The 27023-nt window shown below is 45.2% G+C and overlaps 1 protein-coding gene across 2 annotated transcripts in view; it reads right to left on the minus strand.

Moving 5' to 3' along the window:
* Nucleotides 1-272: 272 nt before the first annotated feature.
* Nucleotides 273-27023, minus strand: part of LMO1 (LIM domain only 1) — a 63235-nt gene continuing 36484 nt past the window's right edge. For both annotated transcript variants that reach the window (XM_074585901.1, XM_074585900.1), the window contains exons 2-4: nucleotides 16545-16758; nucleotides 5014-5139; nucleotides 273-723 (exon numbers count right to left, since the gene is read on the minus strand). In XM_074585901.1, the coding sequence (XP_074442002.1) occupies nucleotides 618-723; nucleotides 5014-5139; nucleotides 16545-16758 (446 nt within the window). In that variant the 3' untranslated portion in view covers nucleotides 273-617. The remainder of the gene's footprint in view (nucleotides 724-5013; nucleotides 5140-16544; nucleotides 16759-27023) is intronic.

Genomic DNA, 27023 nt, shown 5'->3' on the forward strand with positions numbered 1-27023 from the left:
CGAGGGTTCCCAGCCATCACCCACCCCCCCCCCCCCGCCTCCCTTCCTCCCGCGCAGCAGGGTTTTGGAGACAAGTCTCCGCGTGGTTCAAGCAGAGAGGTCTAACTCTGCAGCAGCGCTTCTCCCCCCCCAGTCTGCGCGCCGGATCTCCCGCCTCTGTTTTTATTCACGCAGCTTCCAGAGAGCTGCATGTATATTTCTAACAGCCTGCTCAACACCAAGCACAGGACAGACAGGCTTTCAACCGCACGGGGAACAAACCACAGCGAAGATGACCAGGAAACATTCATAATTTTTAATTCACACCAGTAATAAAATTGCATTACATTTTTCATAAAATAAATGTTCCAGTTTATATACAGAAAACAGACTGTACAGAGCCCTCCCCCAGACCCCAAAAACTCACAAACATACAGGCAATGCAGTGCTCAGCTAAGCAGGCACAACTGTACATCTAAAATTGTAACTGCTTTGTGTTGGGGGGGAAAAAGTACTACAATGTATATAGTCCTCTCTGGACCAAGAATTAAAAAAATATTGCAGGCAAGCTGACAGGCGCCCTCGCTGCTCGCGCGGCCGGGCGCCCATCCCACAGTGCTTCAGCGAAGCAGGGTTTGCTATTGAACCTGGGACTCGAAGCTCCCGTTCAGCTGCCCTTCCTCATAGTCCATCTGACACAAGATCATGTTGTTCTTCAGGAAAAATTTGTCTCCCACACAGAACCTGGAAGATAAAAAAGAATTAACGGGCGTAAGTACGAACAGAGGTTAGAATAGGGGGAATCTGAGGCAGATTGGGTTTGAAGGTGACTCTGGGGACCAGAGTTTGATACCCAGGACCCTGGAAAGCCTGCATGCTTCTCCCCCCGCTCCCCTTCCCGCACGCTCCCTGGGGTTTTGCCATCCCTTTCCCCGGCACAGTGATGCTCAGCTCCCAGACCACGGTTGTACGAAGCAGCTCGGGAAAAGCAGGTCCCACTTTCTGCCGGGTCCCAAGCCAGCGGCGGGAAGACGCCGGGAGCGGTTAAGGGATTTGTCCCTGCAGATGAGAGGTGTTGGATCTACAGCCGGGAAATCAAACGGGCGATATTACACAGAGAGTGTTTGAAGTTTTTGCTGGTATCCACATTTCCACGGTTCCCTCGGGTGAGGCAGTATTTACACTAATTTCCAGGCAAGGACTGGCTATTAAGTCCTTCCTCACCCCCTTGTGTACAGTGCAGAACAATAAACAGAAATTTCCTGGTGGCTGGACTCCTAACCTTTATCTTCATTGAGTGAAGGGCACTGCTCTCTATATACCATGTAAATTGTTCTGTTTGTCTTGAAGTTGACAGAGAGGCTTGTGATATTTAACAATTTTATTTGACCATTAAGGTCAAAAAAGTTCCACATATAAGATCTGAGAGGTGTGAATTGACAGCCAATAGCCTTTTCCACCCTGCCTGCTTGCTCAAGAATCAGAAGCTAATCTTTACTTCTTAAGATAACAAATAACACTCTTCGCACCCAATTCAGGGGCTGGTTTTTGTCCATGGCACTAGCTGGGCAATGACAGACCAGAACACAGGACTGCACCTCCCTGCCCCAGGCGCCCAGGCTTAAATCAGCCCCAGGGCCCCGAAGCACAGAATCACCCCGGCCCCTGTGCTAAAGGCAGCTCTGAACCGAGAGGAACAGGTAGGTACCAGCTTCTGGCGAGGCCGAATATTTAATGGGCTTTGAAGGAAGATCAGTGGAGATGACCCCCACCCTCAGGAGACACAGCAGACCTCAAATGCCCATCCATTTCCTCTGCTCTCAGGCAGAGCTTTGTCAGGGACATCGCCTATTCCTTGTCAAAAACGCTTTCTAGATTTGTAACTTGGGCAGTTCCGGGCAGAGCAGCTCCATAAAATATTTTCTGCTACAAGAACAGGACTGATCATTCTGACATGGGCGCAAGTTTTCTCCAACTGGACACCTGCAAATAAGCTGATTAATTTGCCAAGTCAGTCCAGAGAAAACTGAGCATTGGTTCTCACTTTTGTGATTTCACTGGAGATCTTCCATCTTCTTCCCTCTGCGGCACATGCCTTCGTAGTTCTGAAATTCAACCTTTTTTGTATATTAAAAAGCTAAAAATTAATATCAATTTAAAGTAACGGCTTTTATGCTAAAAACCGTACTGCACACACACTCCTTAACACCACCTTCCCCACCAGTAGGTTTACTCACTCTAAATAAGACAGCTGCTTGCTTTTTGCTACTTATTCCTACCTTAACTACAATATAAATCTCCAGGAAGAGAAAGGCAAAAATTACTCTTGCCACCAGCATCCCCAATGGCTGTCTCTTGCCAAACCTGGTTTGGGTTTCGGTAATGGAAACCCGAGCAGCTGGATTTCCTGCAACCCTTGTAATGCTGACCTATCAGCCAGTACGGCGGTGACCAGCTTTTATTCAGTATTGTGACAGCAATGATGGCCTTATGACAGTTTAAAGCACAGTAGGATGAGTAGCTTTGTAGGACTTGCTGCAAACTTGATGTTTTGGAGATAACGAAAACACTGCACGCTCGGTGAAAATATTAGAGATTTTGCTCTCATGGATTTAATACTCTACACAGAGTCTAGCTACAGAAGGACAAGTAAGCTGGAAGAGAACTACCAAAAGGTTTTCACAATCAAAAATCTTTTCATAGATGAAGAACGAGGTGGGTTTTCCGATTCAGAGATAGTTTTGGCATCCACCTCTGCAATTTTGACTTTAGGGTTACTTAAACTCACTCTTCTTGGTTCAGCTTCCAACGTTGTCTGTTAGAGCAGCACTGCCATCCTGCTCTTTCAGGCCAAAATCTCTAGAGGATAAGTCATAAAAGTTTGTAGCTTTCTGATCTCAGACAAAAATAACAATCTACACATAGCTCCACGCTGCCCACTCAGCCCATCTTTCAGAAAAACTCAGCTCTTCCCAAACTGGGCAAATCCCTTGTGCATCAAAGCGTGACTCTGCCAGAAGCGGGGGATTACCTGGGCTTTCCTGCCAGGCAGGGGCAGCGCGTGGAGGTTATTTTAAGGGCAGAGAAGGACCGCACTTGAGTGCAGTAACAGCGTTAGCAATTGCAGAGGGAAGAGAGGGAGTGAGGCACTTTGGAGCCTTTGTAATAAAGGGTGAAATTTAAAAGAAATTCCTGAAAATGAAAACTAGGCTTTTCCACAAGAGGAGCTAGGGTAAAGTAGGGGTTTGATGACAAATACTCAATCCTACAGACTCCAAGGCCAACCCAGCACTCCTGCCTGTGCAGCCCAGAGCCGTGGCTTGCCTCTGCCAGAAAGGACATTAGAGATGCTCTAACTCTAGTATCGGCGTGGAGTCTGGGAGCACCCGTGGAGTCTGGGAGCAACCCCCTCCTGCCCGGCCTCCATCGGCAGGCTGAAAAAAGCCTAGCCTGAGGGCCGAGCCTGGCAGCACCCTGCAACACTCCAGACTCTGGAGACAGACCCTGCAACCAACCAGCAATTTCAGCTGTGTGAAGACAGACCATCCCATACTAGCTCTGCCAACGGCCGCACGCTGCTGAGTGGGAAGCATGGCAGTTGCAGGAACACGTTCAAGAGTGGCAAAACAAGAGTGGGCAACTGAAAGATTTAGCACGGCTTCTAGAAAGGAGCCCAAGGCTGGGAGCCACTAGATGTCACTGCCGCCTCGGCGCTGCCACCGGGCCTGTGGACGCCGCCAATATTAATAGGAGAGTTTTCTACCTTGAACAAACACCGCCTCCGCCTTCAGTAACCTGACTGAGTAAAGCCACCTGAGCTACAAACAGCTTGCCCGCTCCTCCTCTTCCCTGCTGTGGCACCAACCAGCCACAACCCCATTCATCCCCATGAACTAAGCCACTGTCAGAGGGCATGGAAGGACAGTCAGACCCCAGTTTGTATGGTTTTCACGTGCACTGTGTATGACTACTTAATGAAAGAGATCCCACCGTGACTTTTGTTCTAGGGTGAGCAATGAATTTTTAAGTCAGGCTTTTAGCTTGACCTTTAAGGAATTAGGTTCTCCATCTTCCCACGAGTTTTGTCATCTCTCTCACACCTTCACACAGGATGAAGCATTGACTCCTAGTTTCTTCTTTGGGAAACACAACCACAAAGCCGGAACAAGGACCCCAGCACAGCCCTTGGGCCCTGGGCAGTCCCTACAGCCCGACTAGACAAGCAGTAAGAACACAAAGCCCTTTCAGGCCTGTCTCAGACAAGGATGGATGGATGGATGGATGTATCAGAAAGCGACTGTATCACATCTGGCGTTGTGGGCTTCCATTCTGCCTCCAGTGACCAACATACAGGGTGCTGGGAAGATTTCTCACAGCCCTCCCAAACTCAGCTGGCTACAGGTAGCCTAAGCGAAAACTTTGTGCATGACCCTTGATTATATTCCTTGATGTGCATTTTCCACTGGGTAAAACCCAGCAGAAATACACATGCCCCACTCAAAATTACACCATCAAGATCCCCTATTAATTACACAACAACTAAAGGGATTTGCTCCTAGTGTTGGAAAGGGCTTATTTAGAGTCTTTTTCTCCTTCCTGTCCCTTCTCTTTCTCCTCCTTCTTTGTCATCCCCAGTTTTGAGCCTGTCAGAGACCTGATTTAAGCAAAATAACGTCAGTTTGCCAGAGAAGGTCCAGTTTCCATCGTCTGTGTTCTGCAAAGAGGGGAGATCCTGAAAGGACGCTGAAGCGGCTTGTTTTATTCAGCAGCAGCTGTGCCGTGTACAACCGTGGCCAGATCTGCAGTCTGTGTGCCCCCCTTCTCCCCCCCAACTCCCACCAGCTCCAAGGGGATTTGCAGTAAAGGGGCTACAGGTACTTACGTGCATCACCCAGGTCAGCCTAATAAACCAACCCAAGCCACGCCAGCAGGCTGCGAGCCCCAGACAGGTAGCGTGGATCAAACGTTTCCCCTATTTTGCAGGCAAAGGTATAAATTAGTTTGTGTTTGTGTGTATAATAACCGTGTCCTCACCGCTGGTTGCAGAGCTGACAGGCAAAGCAGTCCAAATGGTAAACATTATCTCTGGCCCTCATCACCATCTCAAAGGCAGGGATCAGTTTACTGCAGGCAGCACAATTCCCGGTGGTACCAAAGAGCCTGCCAAAGAAGCACAATCATTAGAAGCCATTTTAATTAAATGGTGGAAGGACTAATTAAGTGTAATTAGCAGTATCAAATACTGTATTGCACCAATAAATAGAAGTTGCAGTCTCCATTTCGCTGACCAACCAGTGTGCGGGAACTTGGGATAAAACTGCCTGGTGAGCAGGCTCCAATTGCCGAGATGAAACTTCATTTGGTTTGCGAGCCTAGGGCTAATTTGCTGTCTAATGGAGAAAAGCATTAAACACTTAGAGCGCTATTTTGGGGCTCACAAAATTTCAGTCAAAAACTATCTGCCTCCCCGCAGCGGTGGGGCAGGTGCTCGGAGCCGCTCGTCCTCCTCCGCGTGTGCTTGCCCTGTCTGCGCTCGGCCACCACCCAACGGAGCGGGGTGGGCTGGCCACCTCGCAGCAAGATGCAGAAGACCTGGCAAACTTTGCCAACCCCGGCCGGCAGCACCGTAATACAGCTCAGGAAGAACCTCGCTGACCTGCTGTTTAAAGCTAAAAAAGGACAATTTCTCTCCCGACGAGTACAACAGCATTTTGCAAGGCGTCTCGGAGAGCAAGCCCTCCTCCCCTGGCTGCGCCCCGCTCCTCCCGCCCCCCCCCGTCCCTCCCGGGAGCCAGCTAAGCCCTTCCACCGAGACCCGAACAGCATGCTCAGCCGTTCCACTTCAGCTCCCCTGTCCTCGAGGACAGCCCTTCAGCACTGGAAGCTTTGCCATTTTCATCTTGGCTTTCACTATCTGTCTCCCCAGATGTCTGCTGCTGTTACAGCTCCCGCCGGGGGACTCAACCAAGACTGCAGCATCCTTCCCCTGGCCCCCTTCTCCGAGATGTCCCCGCAGACCCCTGTGTGAGCCAGGGGCAGCACGCCACTGCGGCATTAAAGCCACATGAACCCGCTGGGGCACGAATCAACAGGCCGACAAAACCAAGCTTCACCCGAGACTGTGGTCAATACGCATGTGGCTAGCTACTTTGCTTAGGAGATGATAAAAATCGTATTCTTGGGGCGACGAGCCTCAAGACGTACGGTTCCTGCTGACCATTAGCTCCGCGTGTGCAACGCGTCACTGCCTGCAGACAGATTTGGGCTCGCGGTTTGTTTCAAGCCATTGGTTCTGGCTGATTCCACAACAGGCAGGATGAGAAGCATCAGGAAAATCTATAACCAATTTCTAAACCTGCAATTTGCCAAGCTAATCAATACTAATTATTACTGGCCAGTAATTGTGAATTAAAATGCCCAGCGATGTTATAGAAACCTCCACACAACTCTCCCAGCCGCCCACAGCACTGTGCTACCGCAGTCAGCTTGCTCTTCAGCTATAAAAAAAAAAAAGCTACCTTTGTTTTTCATTAGAAGCGGTATCAGTGGTCTTTCATTACACCCGGCTGGAAAACCCCAAGACTTCCTATGAAGAAAAAGCACTATATTTTTCCTGAAAGTTAAACAACACAAACCAGACGGAAACACTTGTGTTATAATGGGGCAGGACAGAAAAATCGCGACGGGAGGACCAAAATTTTTTCCTTTAAGATCCATCATATCAGGGCTGAAAGGCAGAGTAAAATCCCAGCTCTGTAGTTCGCACTGGCAAACTCGGGCCATGCAATGGGTAACGGGGCAGCCCCTTTCCCCCTGCAAGCTGGCCCCGGCTTGCTCCTGCTCCCGCAGGCAGGGGAGGCAGCTGAGCACGGTGCTCGGCTGCCTGATGCCAGCAGACGGGACTGAAATAACGTGGCACTGAAAAGTGAACAGGTCTCCACCTCGAAACGCCCTGGCTCTCATTCAGCACCCGCTCACAAATCAAGCCATTAATACAGACATCCCTCCCTCCCCCCAGCGAGCTGCCCCCTTCTACGGTACCGCACTTGGCCATAGCAAAACCTGACAGCTTTTGTTGGGGTTTTGCCATTTTCCATAAGACCAGGCATCCGTTTTTAGAGTACCCAAGTCACAGCAAACTCAAAAAATGAGTCCAATACGTGTTAGGCAGGGAAAGAGGGAGGTTAATCCTAGATTTGCTCTGTGCCCAGCACTGCTACATGCACAAGTATAAAATATCCATTATTCATTAGCATCACAGTTGTGTGGAGCTCAATCTAGATTAAACAAAATAAAGGGGCCCCAGACAGCACCATTTGCATTGTTAAGCAGGCGCTTTTCTTCAGCCTTCAAATAGGAGACTTTTCTAAATGGAAATGATGGGGAAATTTGGACAGATGTTCACTTAACTATTTAAACAGTTAGCTTAAGAAACATGAAAAATGTATTTGGCATCGTATTCACCTGTCTCCTTTCAGGGGGTTTGGGGGTAAACCAATTGTTAAACAGCTTTGACTGTTTGCATAAGATCTGAAGCTTATGTTCTGTCCAGCTGAAATCGTGTTGCCTTCTAATATCTACATAAACGTAGCTTCCAGCTAGTCAGTGGGCTAAGCTTTTTCTCTTCTATCAAGTTTCACAGTCCTCCATACCCTCCCTTTCCCAACAGATGAACATTTCACACTTATTCTAGCACTTCCTAATTTTAATCTGCTTTTCAGGGAGTGATTTAAGAGCCCTGTATATTCACCACGCTTCTAAAAATAACGCTGTAACTTGTAGCTCAGTGAACGTGATTATTATTTTTTTTTTTAATCTGCTGGAAGAAAAAGCAAAGTGAACACGGATTTTTGCCTTTTGTGTTTGCTTGTTAAAAAACCTGCCACCTCTGCTACCTATTTACCCAGAAGCTACTTGCGCTGAAACTTTTTGAGGTGGGGAGCTTAACATTACTGGAGGAGGGAGAGAAGACAAGGAGCCCCATCTGTGGTTAAATTTAAAATAACCCCACACGAACAAACCGATCTGCATTCTGTCCCCCAGACACATTCATAACAGATGCAATACTCTCTCGCACATTCACGCACACAAAGTTGAAGCGCATTAGAAAAACCTATCAGAAGATGCTCGGCAGCTACTTACCAGCTTGGAGCCATTGGCATAAAAGAAGCTGGAAATACAGAAAGGTTTCAGTTTGGAGTTGTTTTGCTTCTCCTAAAAAACTCTTTTTTCTTTCCCCCCCCCCCTCCATCTCCCTTTGAAGTTAAAACGCAACAATTTTTAAGTACAGATTTATTTCCCCTTATGTAACAGGAAGACCTAGCCAGCTTGTAAATAAGCATAGACTATGCAGATTTAAAATTTAGCACAATTAAACTTTTACCCTGTGGTAGTAATTATGTTTAATGGCTCTTAGCCTGAACTTAACCATGTCTATTGTTGTCAGCCAGTCTAAAAGCAGGAGTTTGTCCAAGGACAATTTTCTGTAGTTTATAGGCACACTAAAAACCCCGCTACGCGCTGTTCTCATTGGCCATTGATGTCAGTGTGTATAGCAGAAATTAAAGCTAATTGGCATACAGGAGCAGCAGTGAATGCAAATGAATTAATGGGAAAAGAAGGGAGCGCTCCTGGAAGCGGTAGCAACAGTTGAAGGATGCTTTTTATGTAGTCTGGTCAGGGCTAAAGGGTAGTCTTCTGCACGATGATCCAGACCTCACCAGCTCCGTCAATACACCTGAAGTTAATTCAAACTATAGTAAAGTCAACAGCACCCTGCAGGTTTTGGGGGGAAAAAGAATGGTAAAGGGTCCTTACTACAGGGAAAACAGGAAGAAACTTCTCATATGAACACATTAAGTTTAGCACCTTTCAACAGATTTTGCCTTCTCTGACCAAAATGTGCAGAGTGGCTAAACTGAGAACCTGATTGCCTATTTCTGTCACCACTAGAAACAACAATCTGTTTTAGTCATTGCCTACAAGGAGAGAGTCCCCATTTCTTCTCGTCTCTAGTCTGGTGTCTGACTAGCTAGCAGTTTGCAATCAAGAAAGGAAGAAAACCTTCCCTCCACAGAGAGTGAAAATTTTGGAGCTGTTGACTTCACAGGAGACCAAAAAAAAAAAAGCAACCAGGACAGGCACATATAAATAATGAGTGGTACAGAAAGGACAGGCCGGGAGTGTCAATCGGATTTTTCTTTAAACAACACAAGAACAAGACATGTTCAAAATTAAACAGCTGAGTTGAGACTGATAATTCCCCCAAAACGAGGCTTTGTCAATGCTGAAAGGAAAGAATTAGGAGTTGGAAGAGGACTAAACACTTACCTACAGATAAATACCTATATTTGTAGGTATTATGTACAGCTACATATTTCTCTCTATATTTGTATACCCAGATTATCTGGATATAAAAGTTTTTGAAGAGCTATCAAACCCCATGGTCATATCCTCTCTGGCTAGTAGGTGAAACAGGTTTTTCCATACACCTTCCCTATATGTCTGCTGCCATTTATTTCCTATAGGATCTGCTGTAGAAGACAAATTGCTTTACGCACCTGAACCTCATCATCCTGAAAAGAAAAGGTTTTGCCCCTACTATTTGCAACAAACCAACAACTAGTTTTCCAGTGAGGACGGCTCTTAACAGCTTGCAATCAGTATTTTTCCCATCTGTGGATATTAGAAATACGCTGAGCTACAAGTCTGATTTGACCAAAGCACTGGATGTGCCAATAATTGCAAGGGAAAGCCTGAACGTTACTTAAAAAGATAAAAAGAATAAGCTTAAAAGCAACCTCAGACTCGAGGTTCCCAACTTCCCTGTAATCAGTGTTTGTGAAATATTCAGAGAAAGCCTTAGCGACAGGCGTTTCAGCATGGTAAATACACACTAGCTGGTGCACCTTCCTATCCAGGACAGCGTCGTCAGCGCTGCAGTGGGAAGTCATGGCAGCTGAAGGAAAGGGAATGCATTTTCATACTAGTGAAGTTGGTCAAGCTGTCCTCTCGTGAAGCCTTCTTGTTCAATCCCAAAGAATTTACATCTCGCATGCCAAAGGGTTTGGCATTCATGGATAGCATAACGGGAGGAGCTGAACCAGCGCAGTACAAAAAAGCCCTCTGGTCAAGTGACCGCACTAGTTCAGAGATTACTGGGCATAAACTTCAAGGTTGCTCAAGGGCATCTGTTTTCAGTTGAAGAACTCATCTGAGTGTTCACTTATTTTTACTTCTTCGGTCTCTCCCTCCATATTTTCAGAAGATGTTTACAGTGGGGCTGGGACTCTTCGTAGGTAGGAGAAGTCCAAGTCCTCCTGCCCTGCCCCAGCCTTCCTTACAGTATAACTGAAGCCACCGACCTTAAAACCCACCTTGGCTGTCGCTGGCACTGTTGAATACACGTGCAACAACATCCTCTCAGGGGAGTTTGAAAACAGCAGCCAGAAAACTGCAAGGTTGAAAGTGCCAGAGGCATGCTAGTATACCACAGCCAGGAAGAAGTCCTCCCCATAAGCTTTCCTCCTCCCTGGGAGGCTATGGAGAAGGAAAAAAAAAAAAGGAGGGAAAAAGCAAGTGAACAAGCCAAGCATTGCTTGTTTATCCTGAAAGGCACGGGCTGTGAGAAACTCCTGGACCAGCTACTATGGAGATAAAAAGTCTCTGCTTTAACATTACAAAGCACAGCAATGTTGCCAAGACACACTGCATTTTGAGCCTAATTAATCCTCCTTAATCTACAGAGATACCAAGTGAGGGTATCCTACATAGCAAGCAAGTTGCTCCCTGTTGCGATGCAAGCGCAGCACTTTAATTTCGCAAAATTTTTAGGCTCTGAGCAGATAGCAGTCGTTCAGCCACACTGCATTTATACCTCTCCTCCCCACGCGGAACGTGTCACTTGAAAGGCAGGCAGGGCACGCTCACAGTGCCTGCCTGCACACTACGCTTCTCTGGAGGAAAAAATTCCCAAAGACTCTCCTTGCTGCTTCAAAGGTGTTGCAGCTTCTGCAGGTTGAAGCTACCTTCAGAGCATTACTGATGTCTCTGGTAGCTTAACTTAAATTCTGCTAGTTTCAGCATGCACTTTTCAGCTCCTGGAGACTTGTGCTTACACGTCCAACCGTGCTTTAAATGTCTGGCTTAGGGCCTTCGTCACCAACTTGGGGGAGCCCACCAGAAGCAGGGTATTTGCCTGTGTCCTCCCGCGCCAGAGAGCAGGGTGCCTGTATTTGTGCATATCCCACAACCAAATCAAAGCCTGCACATTTGGCAGACACAGAACACTTCATCTAAAGGGCTCCCAAAGTGATTCACCAACAGAATGAACCCGCTGGGGCATTCGGAGCAGAGCAAAAGCCAGTATCCAGCAACTGAAAACCTCAGTACCGGGCAGCTGGCCCGTGTGGACTAGGAGTTGCCCAGGGTGGAGTTCAAGCCTCCATGATACAAACAGTGCCAAGGGGTGTCAGCGGCAGGGGACGGCAGTCCTGCCGGGACGTCTCCGTCCCTCCGACGAGGTGCACAGGGCTGCTCCGACCGCCCAAGGCGCCGATGCTGTGCTGAGACTGTGGCACCGATCAAAACATGTGAGAAGTCGGATGAAAAGAACTTCCATGAAATCCACTGAGAGCAGCATCAGGGCTTCCCGGAGAGCCGCTCTATCTTACTGATTTGCCATCATTTTTTAATGCAAGTTTTGAGCTTTCTTTGGAGTCTAATTAAGGCCCTAATCAGTTTAAACGATGAAAAACTTTCCCAACACCAGCATATCAAACATGCAGAAGTGACAGTTCTGCTCCTGTCAAAGTGAGCCTGGCTCGCCTTTGCTTGTGTGAGGGCACCATGCCGAGTAAAAAGGAAAAATCACGTTCTTCATCAGCACTTCACAGTGAAATTTAAGTTGTCAGTTCCTCGCGGGAATTCCTGATGCAACACCCAAACCGTCCCTGTGAACCGGAGCTTGGTGAATGTTTAATTACGCCTAGGAACAAACACACATCGCTGTGTGGGGGCTGCAAGGAGCCATCCGAGCCGCACGCTAAGCTTCTCTGTCCCAGAAGCTGTTTCTTCAATAGCATTTGCTTATCAAAAATAATTAGAGGTAGGAAAGCTGGAACTGTGATTATGAAACAAATGGTAAATCTATTTGCTCAGACGAAATGTATCGAAAGATACATCTAGACACAGCTGGAGACTGAGGTGATACCGCAAGGATAACAACTCGAGATCCAATTTCATCTTTCATGATTAAAAAATGAGCAAGAAAGTGTTTTATGAAATGTGAAGGTTAACAAATGTTCCTTCACAAGCAATGACGACAGTTTATCTTTTGAAACAAATGATCAGGCTATGGTCTGCTAGCAGCTCCTGAAATCCGTTTGAACGATTTCTTCTAAAAACCCACAGAGGACCAGCGCACGTGGCGGGCAGCCCACCGCGCTGCCAACACCTTGGACAAAGCCGGCTCCAAAGGAACATTGGCGGAGCAGGGCGGGGGCCAGCTGTGCTCCTGTCCCAGCACTCTGCCCCACGCCGATGACAGAAGTCCAGAAGATCATCCCTGTCCCCAACACCCGCCTGCAGGAGGGGTGGCACAAGCAGGGTCCCAGACCTGCAAATGAGCCGCCACTTCAGACGAATTTCTAAGCTGCCCAAAATATTCCAGGAGCCCCTTCTGTCTATAGGTAAGCACCTATACGTTGCTGCCTCCGCGGTGACGAGGCAAGCAGGAGCTTGGGTGGTAATGGTTGGGTCTTTGCAGCCCCGGGCAGGAACGTGTCTGCTGCAGGCTCGTCCATAGAGACTGAGCAACGGAAGGGGAAAGCATGTGTCTCCAGGTCACGAAACACCTATTCCTAAATGACACCATCAGCTCACGGGCAATTTCCAAGAAACGTTGGTCTATAAAGAGATTATGAAACACCAGTTTTTCCTCCTGGTCATTACACAGCAATATTCCTTTCAAACTTTAGATATCAAAGATGCATGTATTTACATTTATGGGTGCAGAATCTGTCTAGCTTTTAATTTTTCGCATGATGGTTGACCTACTAAATATCAGTGCAATATTCACCCTGTTCTTATTCAAAGGCATACAGAGGAAGTGGCCGACAATAAATTCCTTTGACTGTCCTCTAGATAAAATATTCCCTTTATGGTACGAGTACAGTGTGAAGTATGAAAACTTATTTTTAGGAATGAATTCTCCTAAAATTTGACTAGTAGAACAAATACTGTGAGTTGTTTAATGAGGAAAAAAAAAGATGTGGATAGAGGCTCTAAAACTACTGAAGTGAAGGAATTATATAATGATGGGAATGGGTAATTCTCCAAGAAGAAAAACTCAAATTACCAGGAGGGAACAGACAGTGGAGGAGATGGTGATGGCAACTTTAGTTCCTTCTATTAATAGAACTGATAGTTAAAATTGAGAGATGAAGAAATATTACGTGTAGAAGGTAACAGAAAATGTTTTAAAGTAAAAAAAAAATAGCTTTATACTTCCATAAAATATGGGACTCCATAGCAATACCCTTATTCCTATCCTAGGACCCTGGAAGGCTTTTTTAGCATCAGGAGAACAGAACCCAGGAGTTCAGCAGAACCCCCAAATAACAGTATAAACCTAAATTTACTTATTAGCAAGAACACAAAACATCACAGCTGTAAAGCCGGCTAAACAGCTGAAGGCTAGTTCACAACTGTGTTACAGAATTAATGTTACTCCTTCCTACCCTAGCCTTGGTCAAGTTTCCTGGGATATGACATTTATATTGCTCTTCCCAACAAGAAACAAGAAATATTTCTAGTGGTCAAAGCTGCTATAATGGACTAAATTCAGATAGGGGAGATACGTGTCAAGTAAAGGCCACATAAGCCTTCCCTCCACAACTTAACAGCAACAGACTCCCCCCATGGTGGGTTGGGGATTATTCTAACCCAACAAATGGAGGCAGAGGGGCTACGAGACCCCTTTCAGACACAGAACAAGTTTGTTTCAGAGACTACGCTTAACTGCTGTCGTGACTGAAGCTGCATGGACACAGTCAAACACTAGCCCCAACCGTTGCCTTCCACATTTCATGACATGAATTGTCCTCTCTTCTCAAAGATGGGACGCGGGCCATTTCCTGGGGTCTGCAACTCCTGGCTTCTTTCCCATCTCTAGCACAGGCTTCTGCTGTGCCCCAGAAAGTTGTGCCATCTGGGGGCCAATGAGAAGATCACAGATTGAGCTTTTCCACCTCAAAGCAGCTTTCTCAGGATAAACCAAGGGAAGAAAGAAATGCTCTACAACTGCAGTAATAAAAAGGTTCTCCTAAGTTCTAACAGCATCAATACTGCTCTCCTTCAGCACTTTAACGTGTCTGATTTGATGCCGCACATTATTTTTGTTATGAAACCAGAACAAACCAAAATCAATACAGTGCTCATTAAATGGACAAAACATGGGGTAGCTCATAGGTCTCAAAAAGCAAATGCAAATGGGAATCACTGCACAGCTGAGTATTTCTAGTAGGGTTCTGTAACGCGTAGAATAATGCTGAATATGTGTCTTTCAGGTCAGATTAAAAAAAACCAACCAACAACCCAAACACAACACTGTTTATCGAGTGCACAAATGACAAAGTCTAGAGAAGTGATAAATAATGAAGAAGAGGATGACTGATGGAAAGACCTGAATCGCTCAGCAAGCTGGGTGCAAACAAGATAAAGAAAAAATGAAGTATAAACAAGATAAAGCACCAAGAAACACTCCAGAAACTAATGCAGCCTTTGCTTTCTGGAAGGAAGACTATTCCTGGAAGAAGCTCTCCTGAGAGGTTTTGGGGGTCCTTGTGATTAGTACCGAGCATGACCCAATTGCGATACTCTGATGAAAAGAAATTATGCAGTCCTCAACAAGGGAGGATCAAGAGCTGTTATAGTCTCCATTGCCACATCAGAATTTTGTCCACAATGCAGAAAGAGTACAGCTGAACTGAAGGAGGGTCAGTGAAGAACCAAAGTGCTAATTTGGGGTTAGGAAACTCTGTGTTAAAGAACCTTCTGGAGCTCATTTTTTTCATCTTAGCACAGACAGGATTAAGGATACTTCCAGAGCAAGTGTGGCATTAGTAAATACTCAGACTTAAGCAAGGTACAAAAATTATTTCGTGATAGTGAAAATAGTTAACTCTTTCCTCACGGCATGCTTTCCACCTTTCCAAAGGCTGCTTATCCCGTCTTTTCCTTTCAGATGTGTTCCACCCTTACCCAAGCTGCTCCTCACATGTTTTGGGGACGCATCCCACTTAAGCCGGTGTGGACCTGTGACTGCTGCCTGTCTGGTATAATTTCAGCTGTGACATTTCCTGTGTGCCCTGGAGAGTTTCAGCTCAAACGGGAGCAAAAATCCTCGTATGGGCAGGACGTTCTTGTACGCTGCCTGGCTGCAAGGCAAGGTGGCAGCTCCCATATGACAGCTAAGAGACGTATTTCTTGCATTTGGCTCAGTGCTTATTCTCTCATCTTTAGAAGGAGAAACCTGTTTGTTCAAGTTTACTAAGAAAATATTTACTAAAGATTTTCAGGAATACGCTTTACATTGAAACACATGAAGCATCTGATCATTGAGACCAATCTAGCCAGCCTCTGGACACCACAAGGTTAGATGGCATTTTACCTCCCTATCTTAAAACAGCGCGGTGTTTTTCTTTTGCTTCAGGTGTGTTTGCTGGTTGAGGCTGCATAGGAAACGCTATTGGCGCTTTAGGAAAAAAAAAAAAAGAAAACCCACACATTAGCTGGAGATCAAGTGCATTCTTCCAAAGGAAAAACAAAGCAAAACTCAGAGTGTTTTGCAGTGTGACCCTCATAAGAATGTTTGCATTAGGCCTGCTGTCTTATTAAAATTCATTTGTGTTTATATAAAGTATTTTGTACAAAACCCCCATACACACCAAACAAAAAATCCCCTGTGTTGTTGTGTATTGCAGACACACGCAGACAGGGTAGTGCTAACTCAGAGTCAGCGATGGTCTCTGCAGACTTCCTCATGAAGAAAGATTTTTTTGAAGTTGATCTGTAATTTTGGAATGTTTTGCTCTGTTTACTTAGGGAAGAGACAAGAGCCCCTTGGGAGGAACCTTACTCAATATAAGCACTAGAAAACATCTAAAAGCTATCACTGGAAAAAAAAAAAAAAAAAAAGAAGGTGAGGGTTTGGTCAGGTCTCAGTCAATATGCAGGAGTATACCATCAATGATACGCAAGAATTAACATTCTTTTACTAATTTTCTAAGCAAGCACTGTTTGTTCTTGTTGTTTTGTAATAATAGTTAAGTCATGCCCTCCTCCCTTTACCTTGACCTAAAAACAGGATTCCAACTCCCTGACTACAAAATCCGTTAAGTGCAAATAAAAAGCCATGCTTAGACAGAGGAAGAAACGCCACCCGCTTCTGGGCAGGGCTGACCACGCACAAGTACGTGTTTTTGTAGCAGAGGTTTAGAAAGACAAGCAGCTGGCGGCGCACGGAGAGGCTCTGGGAGGAGCCCACAGTACGTTCCTCTATTTACCTCAGGTAATCTCTGCGGCAAAGAATGAGATTTGCTTTTGTGTAAAGAGTTGATCCAACCTCTCCAAGACGACAGTCACAGCAGGCACACTTTAGACAGTCTTCATGCCAATACTTATCCAGAGCCTTCAGCAGGTACCGGTCCTTGATCTTCCGGTTGCAGCCAGCACAGCCCTTCTGCTTCCCTTTGGGTTGTACGGATAACATCGGCACACCTGCAACGCAAACAAAGCCTTTTGTTTAGAAGATATCCAAAACCAGGTTGCCTGCATTTGGGGTAGACCTATGAGCAAATACTGCTGCTGGTTTCATTAGAAGGAGTTCACATTGCAAGAAGCTGAGAGCCAAAGGAATTCAAACTTCATCTGCTGTCATGGGGTAAACGGGAGTGTGACACTTGCAGGAACGCAGCCCTTTTTTCCTAAGGGTAGGGCTGACACCAAGCACCAGACTTTTTTTTAATTAACATCTTGCAGCAGAATAAACTGGCTGCCATTTCAACATTTGCTTTTCCCCTCATTACCAGTACCCTTGTGTTGTTAATTACCTGCCACGGGCAATTACAAAGATCAGAAGGGCCACCGCTGTATGTACCCCCAGTCCAACATCTTGGCTGGATCAAGCTTGATGGGGTAAGGAGAGGAGTGGGTGTAAAAAGATGTGATACGACACTGTTTTTCCCCTCTTGTGACCCCCGCTGGTCACAGAGGTCTCAGTGAAAGCTAGAGCAGCCCAGGGGCTGCTCTGAAATAAACATTACTCAAAGGCCCTTGAGGACTGCTGAGAACGACCCAACCAGTGCTCCTCTACCACTAGTGAAGCCAGGCTCCTTAAGCAAAGCAGAGGTTTCCTTCTCCCCTTGTGCCACTGGAGAAGGAGGTAAGAAGCCAGGAGTTTTTTCCTCCCTGGAAACCCCTGCTGGGACTGCAAAGCAAGCATGAGCTAGCTGGGTGTGAGGTGGTGACAGGACATTCGAGTCACTAGGCTGGTGGAGACTTGCCGTGGCCACCTTCCTCACACTGCTGTCTCCAGCTTTTTCCTCTCCTCCAAGCAGCAAGTGCCTCCCATGATGAGCACTGACACGGGCGTGAGGCCCAGTGCCCTTCTCAGTTTAAGAGGGAAGCAGGGGAGGATCTTATGGAATCAACAGGCAAGGTGGAATAATAAACAAGGATTGTACTGTGGGGAAGGAAGGGGACGGGAGATGATGAAAGATTCAGAAATGAACTCACTGAGATGCCAGAATCACATTTTCTCTAGAGCCTTGATTTTACTGTGTTACCGATTTTTATTTTTACTAGTGTCAATCACTAAAAATGACAATGCTGGGCCTGTAACGAGCAAGCCGTGGGCTTAACCAATGCAGAGATGATGAGAGGGGACACTCTGGCTAGAGTAGCAGATGTCACTGGTTATATACTCTTACATAAAGCTAAACCACCATTTCTGTAGGAAGAGCCGGATGTCCCAGAAAGTAGCAGCTTGATAATGGAATTATTAACAGTCCCTTAACCGGAGAGGACCGAGTCAGTGCCACTGTATTAAGTGACATTTGCTGCTTTCCTTAAAAGCCAGGGTGACCCGACAGCGGCTAATGCTCAGCAGATGTAAACCCCACCACTCCCACAGTAATAATTGCTTTGTCAGAGCTGCAAGCAGACGACAATGGCACTTAAGACACCTCTACACAAACAGCAAGGTATTGATCCATTTATTATCAAAGTGGTCTCAGCAGCACGGAGACAGGTCAAGTAACAGTCAAAAACTCTTAAGGCTTAAAGAGCCCTCCTGCTCTTCGCTGTGGCACACTCGAAACCCGCTTGCAAAGTCGATACAAGCAAACTTTTGACGCCAGTGACCAATATGCAATAATTAAGCGAAAATTTAAATCTGTGGTTGACTGCCACATACGCAACCCCTAAGGCTGCTGAGAGAAATTCTACGTACGCTGCCACAGAGAAACACCCGCACGTTTGGAAAGAGGGAGAAGACAGGGATGCGTCAGAAGTGTGATATACTATACCGAGGGTGCTGGAGGTGAGACTGCAGAAGTCCTGTGCTCCTAGTGAGAGTTACGAGGATGAGGGAAGTGGCCCCATGGTTTTGGACACAGCACTTTTTTTTTTTTTTTTTCCAGAGTACATTTTGGGAGCAAGGAGAAGCTTTGCTTTCTGGGTAATTTCTTTTAAGAAAACTACAAGCCTTCACATCCCATGCCCTCTTCAACTCCACGGCAGGAAAACAGCACATCCTGAGAAGAGACTGCCTTATTCTGAGGCAGAGAAGGGCGCATACATGAATTTGCATTTGCAAACTGTGTAAGAACAGTACCAGTGATGAAAGAAAATGGTTTGCGCCTATGAAAACTAAGACCTAGATGTGCAAATTATATTTTAAGATAGGAGCCCTAGACACCAGTGAGTCATTACCCACCGCCCAAACAGGCTCTCTAAATGTGAGATCTGTACCCTTAGAGGGAGAAGAGGATTTCTTACAAGGGGGGGGTCATCATACAATTCTTTTGCAAGGTTCATCTAGGTCATTTGGGGATGCTGCATCTGGAAATCACTGCAGATTTCAAAATGCAGATTCCAGACAACCAGAGCCCCTTAAACCCCCTCGCAAGGAAACTGCTGCATGGGTGGGGTTTGAGATCATCTCTGTAATTCAGAAACAGAAGATCTTCAGCCAGATGGGACTTCCCAAGGCCCTCAGGAACTTTTGAAACCAGTGCCCTTTTAGAGTTACAGCTGCCCTCACCCAGGGCGAGGGGTCCACTGTAAGAGCAGCATGGTCAAGCCCATGGGCAGTTGTGTAGGAATGAAACCCCGGCTGGACCATTAGGAGAGGTTGGCTTGATCAGTAAGGGCAGGTTGGTGGGTTAGGAGGGTCTCCTGAGGTGGGAAGCTGGCCCGGACAGCTGTGGGCTGGCTGTGGTGGCGGTTCTTTCTCCATCTGTGGCCTTGGCAGCCCCCACTCGCTGCGGCCATCTCAGTTCCCCGGTAGTGCAAGCACACCATTGTCTTACAAGAGGCTTCCACGAATAAGAGGAATGTAATACTTTGATTTTTTCTAATAACTAGCAAAGGAACAGATATATATATTTTTAAACAGTACCTTAAGGAAGGAAAAGCGCTATGTATTTGGTCAGTGTTCGGCAGGGGGCTTTCTAATGAAAAAAGGTACCATTTCAGAGATCATATGATGTTCAAAGCTGCCATTCCCACTCAGATAATAACGAGCAAGGTCAGCCTCTGCTGGTCAGGTTCAGTGTTTTGAAATTACATTTTGGTCTGTGAGGCTTCCCTCCGACATCCCAACCAACCGGTCTGCACAGAGCACACACGCCACTACAGAAAGTTGCAGCTGCAATTAGCTGGTGAGTTGACACAGCAGGCAAGGCGTGAAACAAAATTTCAGAAACTGCCAAACTTGATCAGCAAGGGTTCCTCGTGCGCTTGCCATGTCATTTCCCAGCAACAAGAGAGCATCGCCTCAGAAGCTTAACCCCTTTCACGGTCGGAGGCTTGCGGAGAGAGGACACAGCCAAGACCAAACCCCACTTTCCTCCTCCTGCCTTCCCTTCCAGCAAACCCCAAGCAGTCTGCACTTTGCAGGCAGAAACCGCCTGGAGAGCTGCTCTTTCTTTTGGGGAATTTCCCCACTGCAAGACCGTGGCGCTGCTTCATTTCTCTACGTAAACTTTGCCCCGGTATGTAAAATGCCGAGATACCTAGTTCAGTTTGATCAGGGGCATGTGGTGTCTAACCGGGGCTGCCAAAGAAACAAAGGGCTCACCTTTGACAAATTCCATGTGTGGAGAATTCCATGTGGGCAAGGATTAGAAAATGAGACGCAGGGTTGTGGAGGTAGGAAAATTAACAGCTGGACACTCACCCATTTAAATACGTGATCGCAAAGGGAATGCTGATTGATTACTAAATTCTGAAAGTACCATCAAGTTGCTCTCTCATCTCCTGTTGCTAGCCATCCATCGCTATCTTTTCTTAGAAACAGTAGATGAAGCCTTTCTATTTTTGGCTACCTACACTCCCTTCCTTTGCCCTTTACAACTTAATAGACTTGCTGCTGGTAAATACAAAACAAAACCTGTTCTGAGTGCTCGGAGCTCCAATGCACATTAAAAAATTATAGACACCACCTCTGGACATACTGAAATTTATGGCTGTGTCTAAAGAGGCTGTTATTGTAGTGAGTAATCTAAACTTTACGTCTCTTCACAGTTGGACAAACTAGCTTTAATCAGCCCGTATCTTCTCAGTCGGGGTCTTTCTGTAAAATTATTCAGCTGACTTTATAACACAAGTGTCCACTAAGTACACCTCTAAATTTTTCTAAGCCATTTTACTGATATTTCTATTCACATGGCAATCAGCTGCAGTTCCTCTAAGGGCACTGTTCATAAAGTCTCGTTTCCAAGCGAGCCTGGGAACTTTTTATAAATGGTAGACCTTTTAAATAACAGTTATCTACAATGGTCCTACGGCGTACGGCTCCACAGTGCTCTGGTCTGCAAGAGAGCTACTGGTCCCCTCTGAAAGCATGGAAGTTCACCACCTAATTTCTTTAATGCAACTCTAAAGGTTAATTGGTCTGAGAGAGTAATGCGGGACTGCTAGCTAATGATATATGCCTCAAGGCTTTGCAGCTTGCCTGTATTTTATACAGTCAAGTCCAGAGCATAAAACACAGGTGATATCACCAGGACTTTTCAGACCCCCCTCCGACTTCCCGCAGCCCCCCTTGGCCTCCCCCTCTCCCACCCAACCCTCCGCTACACCCCCCTGTGCCGAGCGAGAGCGGCAGGAGCCGAAGGCGGTTCTCCTCCACCTGCATTTCATGCCTTGTTAGAGGGGGCTCCGAGAAGTGCCGCCACTGCACTCCTCATTACCACTGCAGAGAACTAAAAACAACCCTAATGAGGAGAGCCAGAGCGTACAGTACGGGGTGGGAGGAGGGACGTCCTCCCACACTCCCCAAGGAATCTGGCCAAAATCTTCAATTTGCCATTTATGACAGCTAATTAGTTATTCTATTCAAAATCTTTGCTTTAAATAAAAGAACTAATTATACACAAAGGTCAGTCCCCCACCTCCTGTGAAGCACACATAATTGGCTTATTTCCCCAACATTGTGTGTATGTTTTACACAATGCTTTCAGGCAGATGGCTTTAACTCTTTCCCTCTGCAAGTTTTTTGGTTGGGTTTTTTGGAGTTGTTGGGGTTTTTTTAATAAAAAAAAAAAAACAAAAAAACCCACAACTTTTTCTCAGATTGGCTACTTTTACCATAAAAGCTTGTTCAACAACAAAGCAGTTAACTACACACACACAAAATACATCTACTCTCTGAAAGGTTTGTGACAACCACTCCGGAGCAGTGCTTCCTATGCTGTTGTACAGCACCTTGCACAACGCAGTACTGGAATTATGGTTTTATTCTCCACCACAGATTCTTGCTTGAGCAGTGCCTTTCCGACACCATTACCATATTTCTGAACAACCCCTCTGCCAAGGACCACAATTATTTTAGGCTTATGTTAGACTTCTTTCTTCTCTCTTCTTTTTTTTTTTTTTTTAACAGGTCTGGGGTTGTTTTTTTGTTTTGTTTTGTTTTGTTTTTAATTTATATAAGTGATTATTATAGGGATGCAGCATTCCAGTGCTAAAAGCAATTCTGGTTTAAAGACTAGTGTTTGGGCAGTTGGGCGATTGAGTCTAGGTTTCAGAGTTCCACTTGAGGGGAAAAATGTTTATTTCTAGCATCAACACTCTTTAAATGAGCTGACCTCCTTTTGCTGTAACAAAAACCCCAGCATTTGGCTGCAAAAGATGAAAAAGTAACTAAAGGGTAAGAGTAATCTTATTAACTCCTGTCTCATCACAATAAATAAGCTGCAGTCTTATGTCTTTTATCGGAGGATCTGATATCATTTAAAAGCATTAGAGCTCTGCATCACCCATTTAAGTAAATGCAGACAGTCATTGCCAAAAAGATGCAGTGAATTTCATTTCCTTAAAAAGAAACTCGCTTTGTGTTCCCAGTATTGTATTACTCACCTTCTATGAACACTACGCCCTGCGGAACAAGCTAAACCATGCACTTCCATTCAACTGAGAGTGCGTCGTCTCGGGCATCTTCACCAAGAATTTCATTTGAAGAATTACGGCCGGCAAGGTGAAACTCATCATGTCATCTGTATATCCAATTAAAACATTACATTTGGAACATCGAGTACCTGCAACTAAATGCTTACGAACAAGCCTTAGACCATTCATCAAAATTATTCAATGAGTAACCACAATCTTTTTTCATTTCCAGTTTCATGCTGCAATATACAGCAGGTGATTTTTAAAGTGGCTTTAGCAATTCATTTGTGGTGTTCTTTCTTCTGAATCGTTACTGAACAAATTTCCCAAGCATGGCAAAAAAGTAGTTGGAGAGGGCATTTAATAGGAGAAACAACATTTTGATTAGTACTTCCATTTTAACTATGCTATAGTCCCCCTCCCAATAACACAGCAATTTTTTTTGGCCCTACAGTTCAGAACAAGCTTTAGAGAAACACATGGTAGAGTCTGGTGTCCCTTGGACATTTCAGCTGCCTAAAAGTGACCCACAGCGTGGCTTAACCCCCCACTCCAGTCCCCCATGCAGAGACCCTGTTTTGAAGCCACTTGCTCACATAGACTAAGATATCCAAAATAATCATTCCCACCATTTGAATCTGTACCGAGGTAGGTCCTGATTCAGGACATGAGGTTTAGGGTTAGAATCTAGATTTTCAATTTCCCCAAAAGTTTTGAGACTTCTAGTACCTGCTTTAAGACTCTCTCTATTGCAGAGTTGCTCTTACCGGAGAACAACCTGTAGCTATGAAGGAACACATGGCAGCAGGACTGAAGGCAAACCATAATTGTTGCTGCAAAACAGTTTCTATAAATCATTCTGGTAAGCAACATTTTCCCTGTGCTCATAAAATATGCTTGTTTGAGCTTAAATTTTTCATAATTGGCATACGTCCAAAGCTTATTCTTAGCACATGTAGTGTTTCAGTAAAATCCATTTTTACTGTTTGAAGCCCTGGGAGCAGTAAAAAGACATGCAGATTTCTTCTACCTTTGACTTAGTCTGAGAACATTCTGATCAAGTTTTCTTGATCAGACACGATTTAGCGTCCTAGAGTCTGGTAAAGGTCCTGATTTTAGGTGGCCGGTTCCCTCCTTCAGTGTCTGTAGTAGAAAAAACTCTGGCAATGGCGAGACTACCCTCAAAGCACCTTTTCAGCAGTATAAGAACATCACAGATGAGAAAATTATTATGAGGGATGACTAGCCTGGAATTCTTCCCGTATTCCTCAATATTCCACTGGTTTGCAGGTGACCACTGAAAAGACGTTAAGCTCCAAAGTTTTCTATTGGGGGATTTGGATGTTAAAGCAAACCAATGGAAGAAGAGTCTCTGAGTCAAATGATCACAAAGGTAAGAACTGAGAACTTCCTTCTCAGCTAGTTTAGGAATAAGCTATGTAGCAGCATTAAATACAGGGAGGTTTTTGTCCCTCCTCCGTCCAAAAGGGAAAGAAAATCCAATAGAAAAACCCTTTATCGAGTTAAAAATCCCAAAGTGTTGCAGAAGTAAAAACTTAAGTCAATTATTTCCAGGCACACATGTATACCTACACAATTCTCATCTTCCAGTTAAAATGCACTGTTTAACATATTACTACTGAGGTTTCAAGACATGTGCAAAGATGTGCGATGCAGCAGAGCTCAGGTTTAGCAGTGAAACATTAACATCACCCTGACAGATTTGGTATGCTGTATATGTGAATATTTTAAGGAGAACAGAACTATATCATTGCACGATCATCATCATCTTTTCTTCTGCCTCTTTGCAGACATATACAATGTCAACCTAAGCTTTCGGCAACCTTAATAGAATTTCAGTGCCCACTGCCAAATGGCCATTTGATGTTCTGCTCTGTGTACACTGATGAAGCAATCTGTCACAGGCCTTAATGCAGGCACTGATGACTATCCAATCTAAAGCTTTCACAGGCTTATAGAAATTTCTCAAGACTTTTGGAGCCTATAATAATTTGTGCAATACCACAAAAGAATTTGGAAGCCTGGTGCTCTGTGTTTAATGAAATACGAATATACTCTTTTAAATGTTTCTAGAAGAAACCCTACTCAGGCCAAAAGCATATTTTACACCATTAATCACCAGAAAGTTGTGCTGGCAACTCTGAAATAGCAAACACTATAGTTATTGCAAGTTATTGGAGTATGAAAATAACAGCCTCTCCTGCCCCCGTCCAAACTTACTGCAAAGCCAAACATTGATGCTCACGCCCTCCACAAGATTAATACAATAAATATATAAGGACTACAATTTATTTGCATGTTTTCTTCATTTCCAAGAGACGAGTAGAGATTCATCTATGAAGAATGCAGAGAGAGTCCCTCTACTTAATGCAACCCATGTAAGAGGTACTATTGCTGCTGACCTCCTAGAAGTCGTGAAATACACCTCCCTAGTGATTCAGAAAGACGCAGTTATCCCCAAAAGCAAGGCTCTTCTCCCTTTCCTAGCAAAACCAGAGCAACCCATCTACTATTAAAAGTTGAAAGGAGAAGGGCAAGGAGAGCTATTTCCTTCTCTTCTTTTTGAAAGGAAAAAAACACAACACGCAGTCCTTCGCGGGACCATTTGCATGCTGAGCTGTCAGACCATGCACTTTCCATTAAAGAGATAGCATCCCTTTTCATAAGTCCATTTGGGATCCATTTTAGTGTTATCTAAAAATCAAATCTACATGGTAATCCTTTTAATGTACTCTTGACTTTTAAAAACAGCTTTATGTTCCTTCAGGAAATGTTTTAAGCCATTACTCAGTAATTACTACTCGCCCATGAAAACACTGATCTTTTACAATATATAATCAGTTTGCTGACTTAAAAAATAAAGCAGACTAGAATTTTGTCTCTTGAAAGTAGCGAAGAAAAACCAAGGTTAAGAGAGCATCCTCTCCCCTCCTCCCTCCCAATATTTCAAAGTCGTATGTTTTTCTTGTCGTATCAGAGTGGGGCTGAGGTGGTCACAGTTCCAAGTTTCTGTGTTAAGTCTCCGGGTGTGGAGACTCTCAATCTCAGTTTTGCGCTGGTGATCGCTGCGCAAGTAACCAATAAATAATTACCAATTTAGGGAGCGGAATTTGTATCATCTTGGATATAAACAATACCTTAACCTTTTGCAATCCCTGAAGTTTTGAATGACACTGTACAGCCTCCCAAAAGGCTGGCAACATAGGAAACCCATGGAATTTGTGGAGTTGCTTTGGTAAGCTTCAGCTGTACATGAACAAGTCTCAGAAGAGCTACCAAAAATGGTTCACATCTAGCGCAACTTTACTGGATTTATCTGGATGACGCCTGCAGTCAACACAGCGATGCCTAGCCAAAAGTCAGGCACCTGAAATTACCTTGAAAGTCCTACTGCCAGCTCCTAAAGGTTTTGCCCTTCTCCCTTCCAAACTCCTCTGCCCACCTGGAGGTGGTTGGGAGGCCGAGGAGGATCTGAGCAGGATGGTAAGCCGGCACTGCCTTGTCCGTTCTAGCAGGAGCCAGGAAGAGGACAAGAGTGCATTTTGCTGAGTTACAGCTCCTATCTGAGGATGACCAGACAAAAGCTCGTGATTTCTGTAATGCTCAGACTACAGGAGGTCCCTGGGTGTCCTGGCCTTGAATGCAGTTTAACAAAGACCCTAAATGTTTATACAAAGTATAGCCCACCAAAAATTGGAACTATCCTTCCCATCCCACCACTGACCCGAGGGAGCACAGCACCGTTCTCACTCAACTGCTCTGGCAAAGGCAGTTTAGTATTTCAAGACTAGAAAAAGGGCAGGGTGAAGTCTGTCAGAAAGAACTCGCTGTACCTTGCAAATAATATGAACTAAAGTTGTTCTCTTCGTGTCATGAAGATAGAGAAGACAGAAAGCAGGGACTGAATACTTTCATTGCTTCTGTTCTTCTGTTTACTGAGGTCTAGCTTAAGGCTTACTTAGCCACAGTTTGCTTCCACAGATTTTACGCTACCCCATTTCGCTACAATTAGAACAGAGAAAGTCCTGCTTTTGGCCACTTCCCCTTTCATTCACAAGCAAAGGTATGCAGACCCCAGTGCAACACTGTTCATTAAACGTTTGTTATAGCTGCTTGGCTAGTAACTATATGCCTCAAACTAATTTTTGTTATTCACAACTGATTAAGCCAGGGCTCACAAGCCACAGCTGGCCATTAATGCTACCATTCTTTAGAAGAAATTATGCTGATAAGAATTAAAAGTGGTTTCTTGGCATTAGCTGTTGTATACTCCTTCTATAATGAGTTCCTTTGAGGTGACGTATAGAGACAGGATTTGAACACTATTACCCTGGACAACAGGAAAGACC

Source organism: Larus michahellis, chromosome 4 (assembly GCF_964199755.1).
Source record: "Larus michahellis chromosome 4, bLarMic1.1, whole genome shotgun sequence".
In the NCBI taxonomy this organism is placed as follows: Eukaryota; Metazoa; Chordata; class Aves; order Charadriiformes; family Laridae; genus Larus; species Larus michahellis.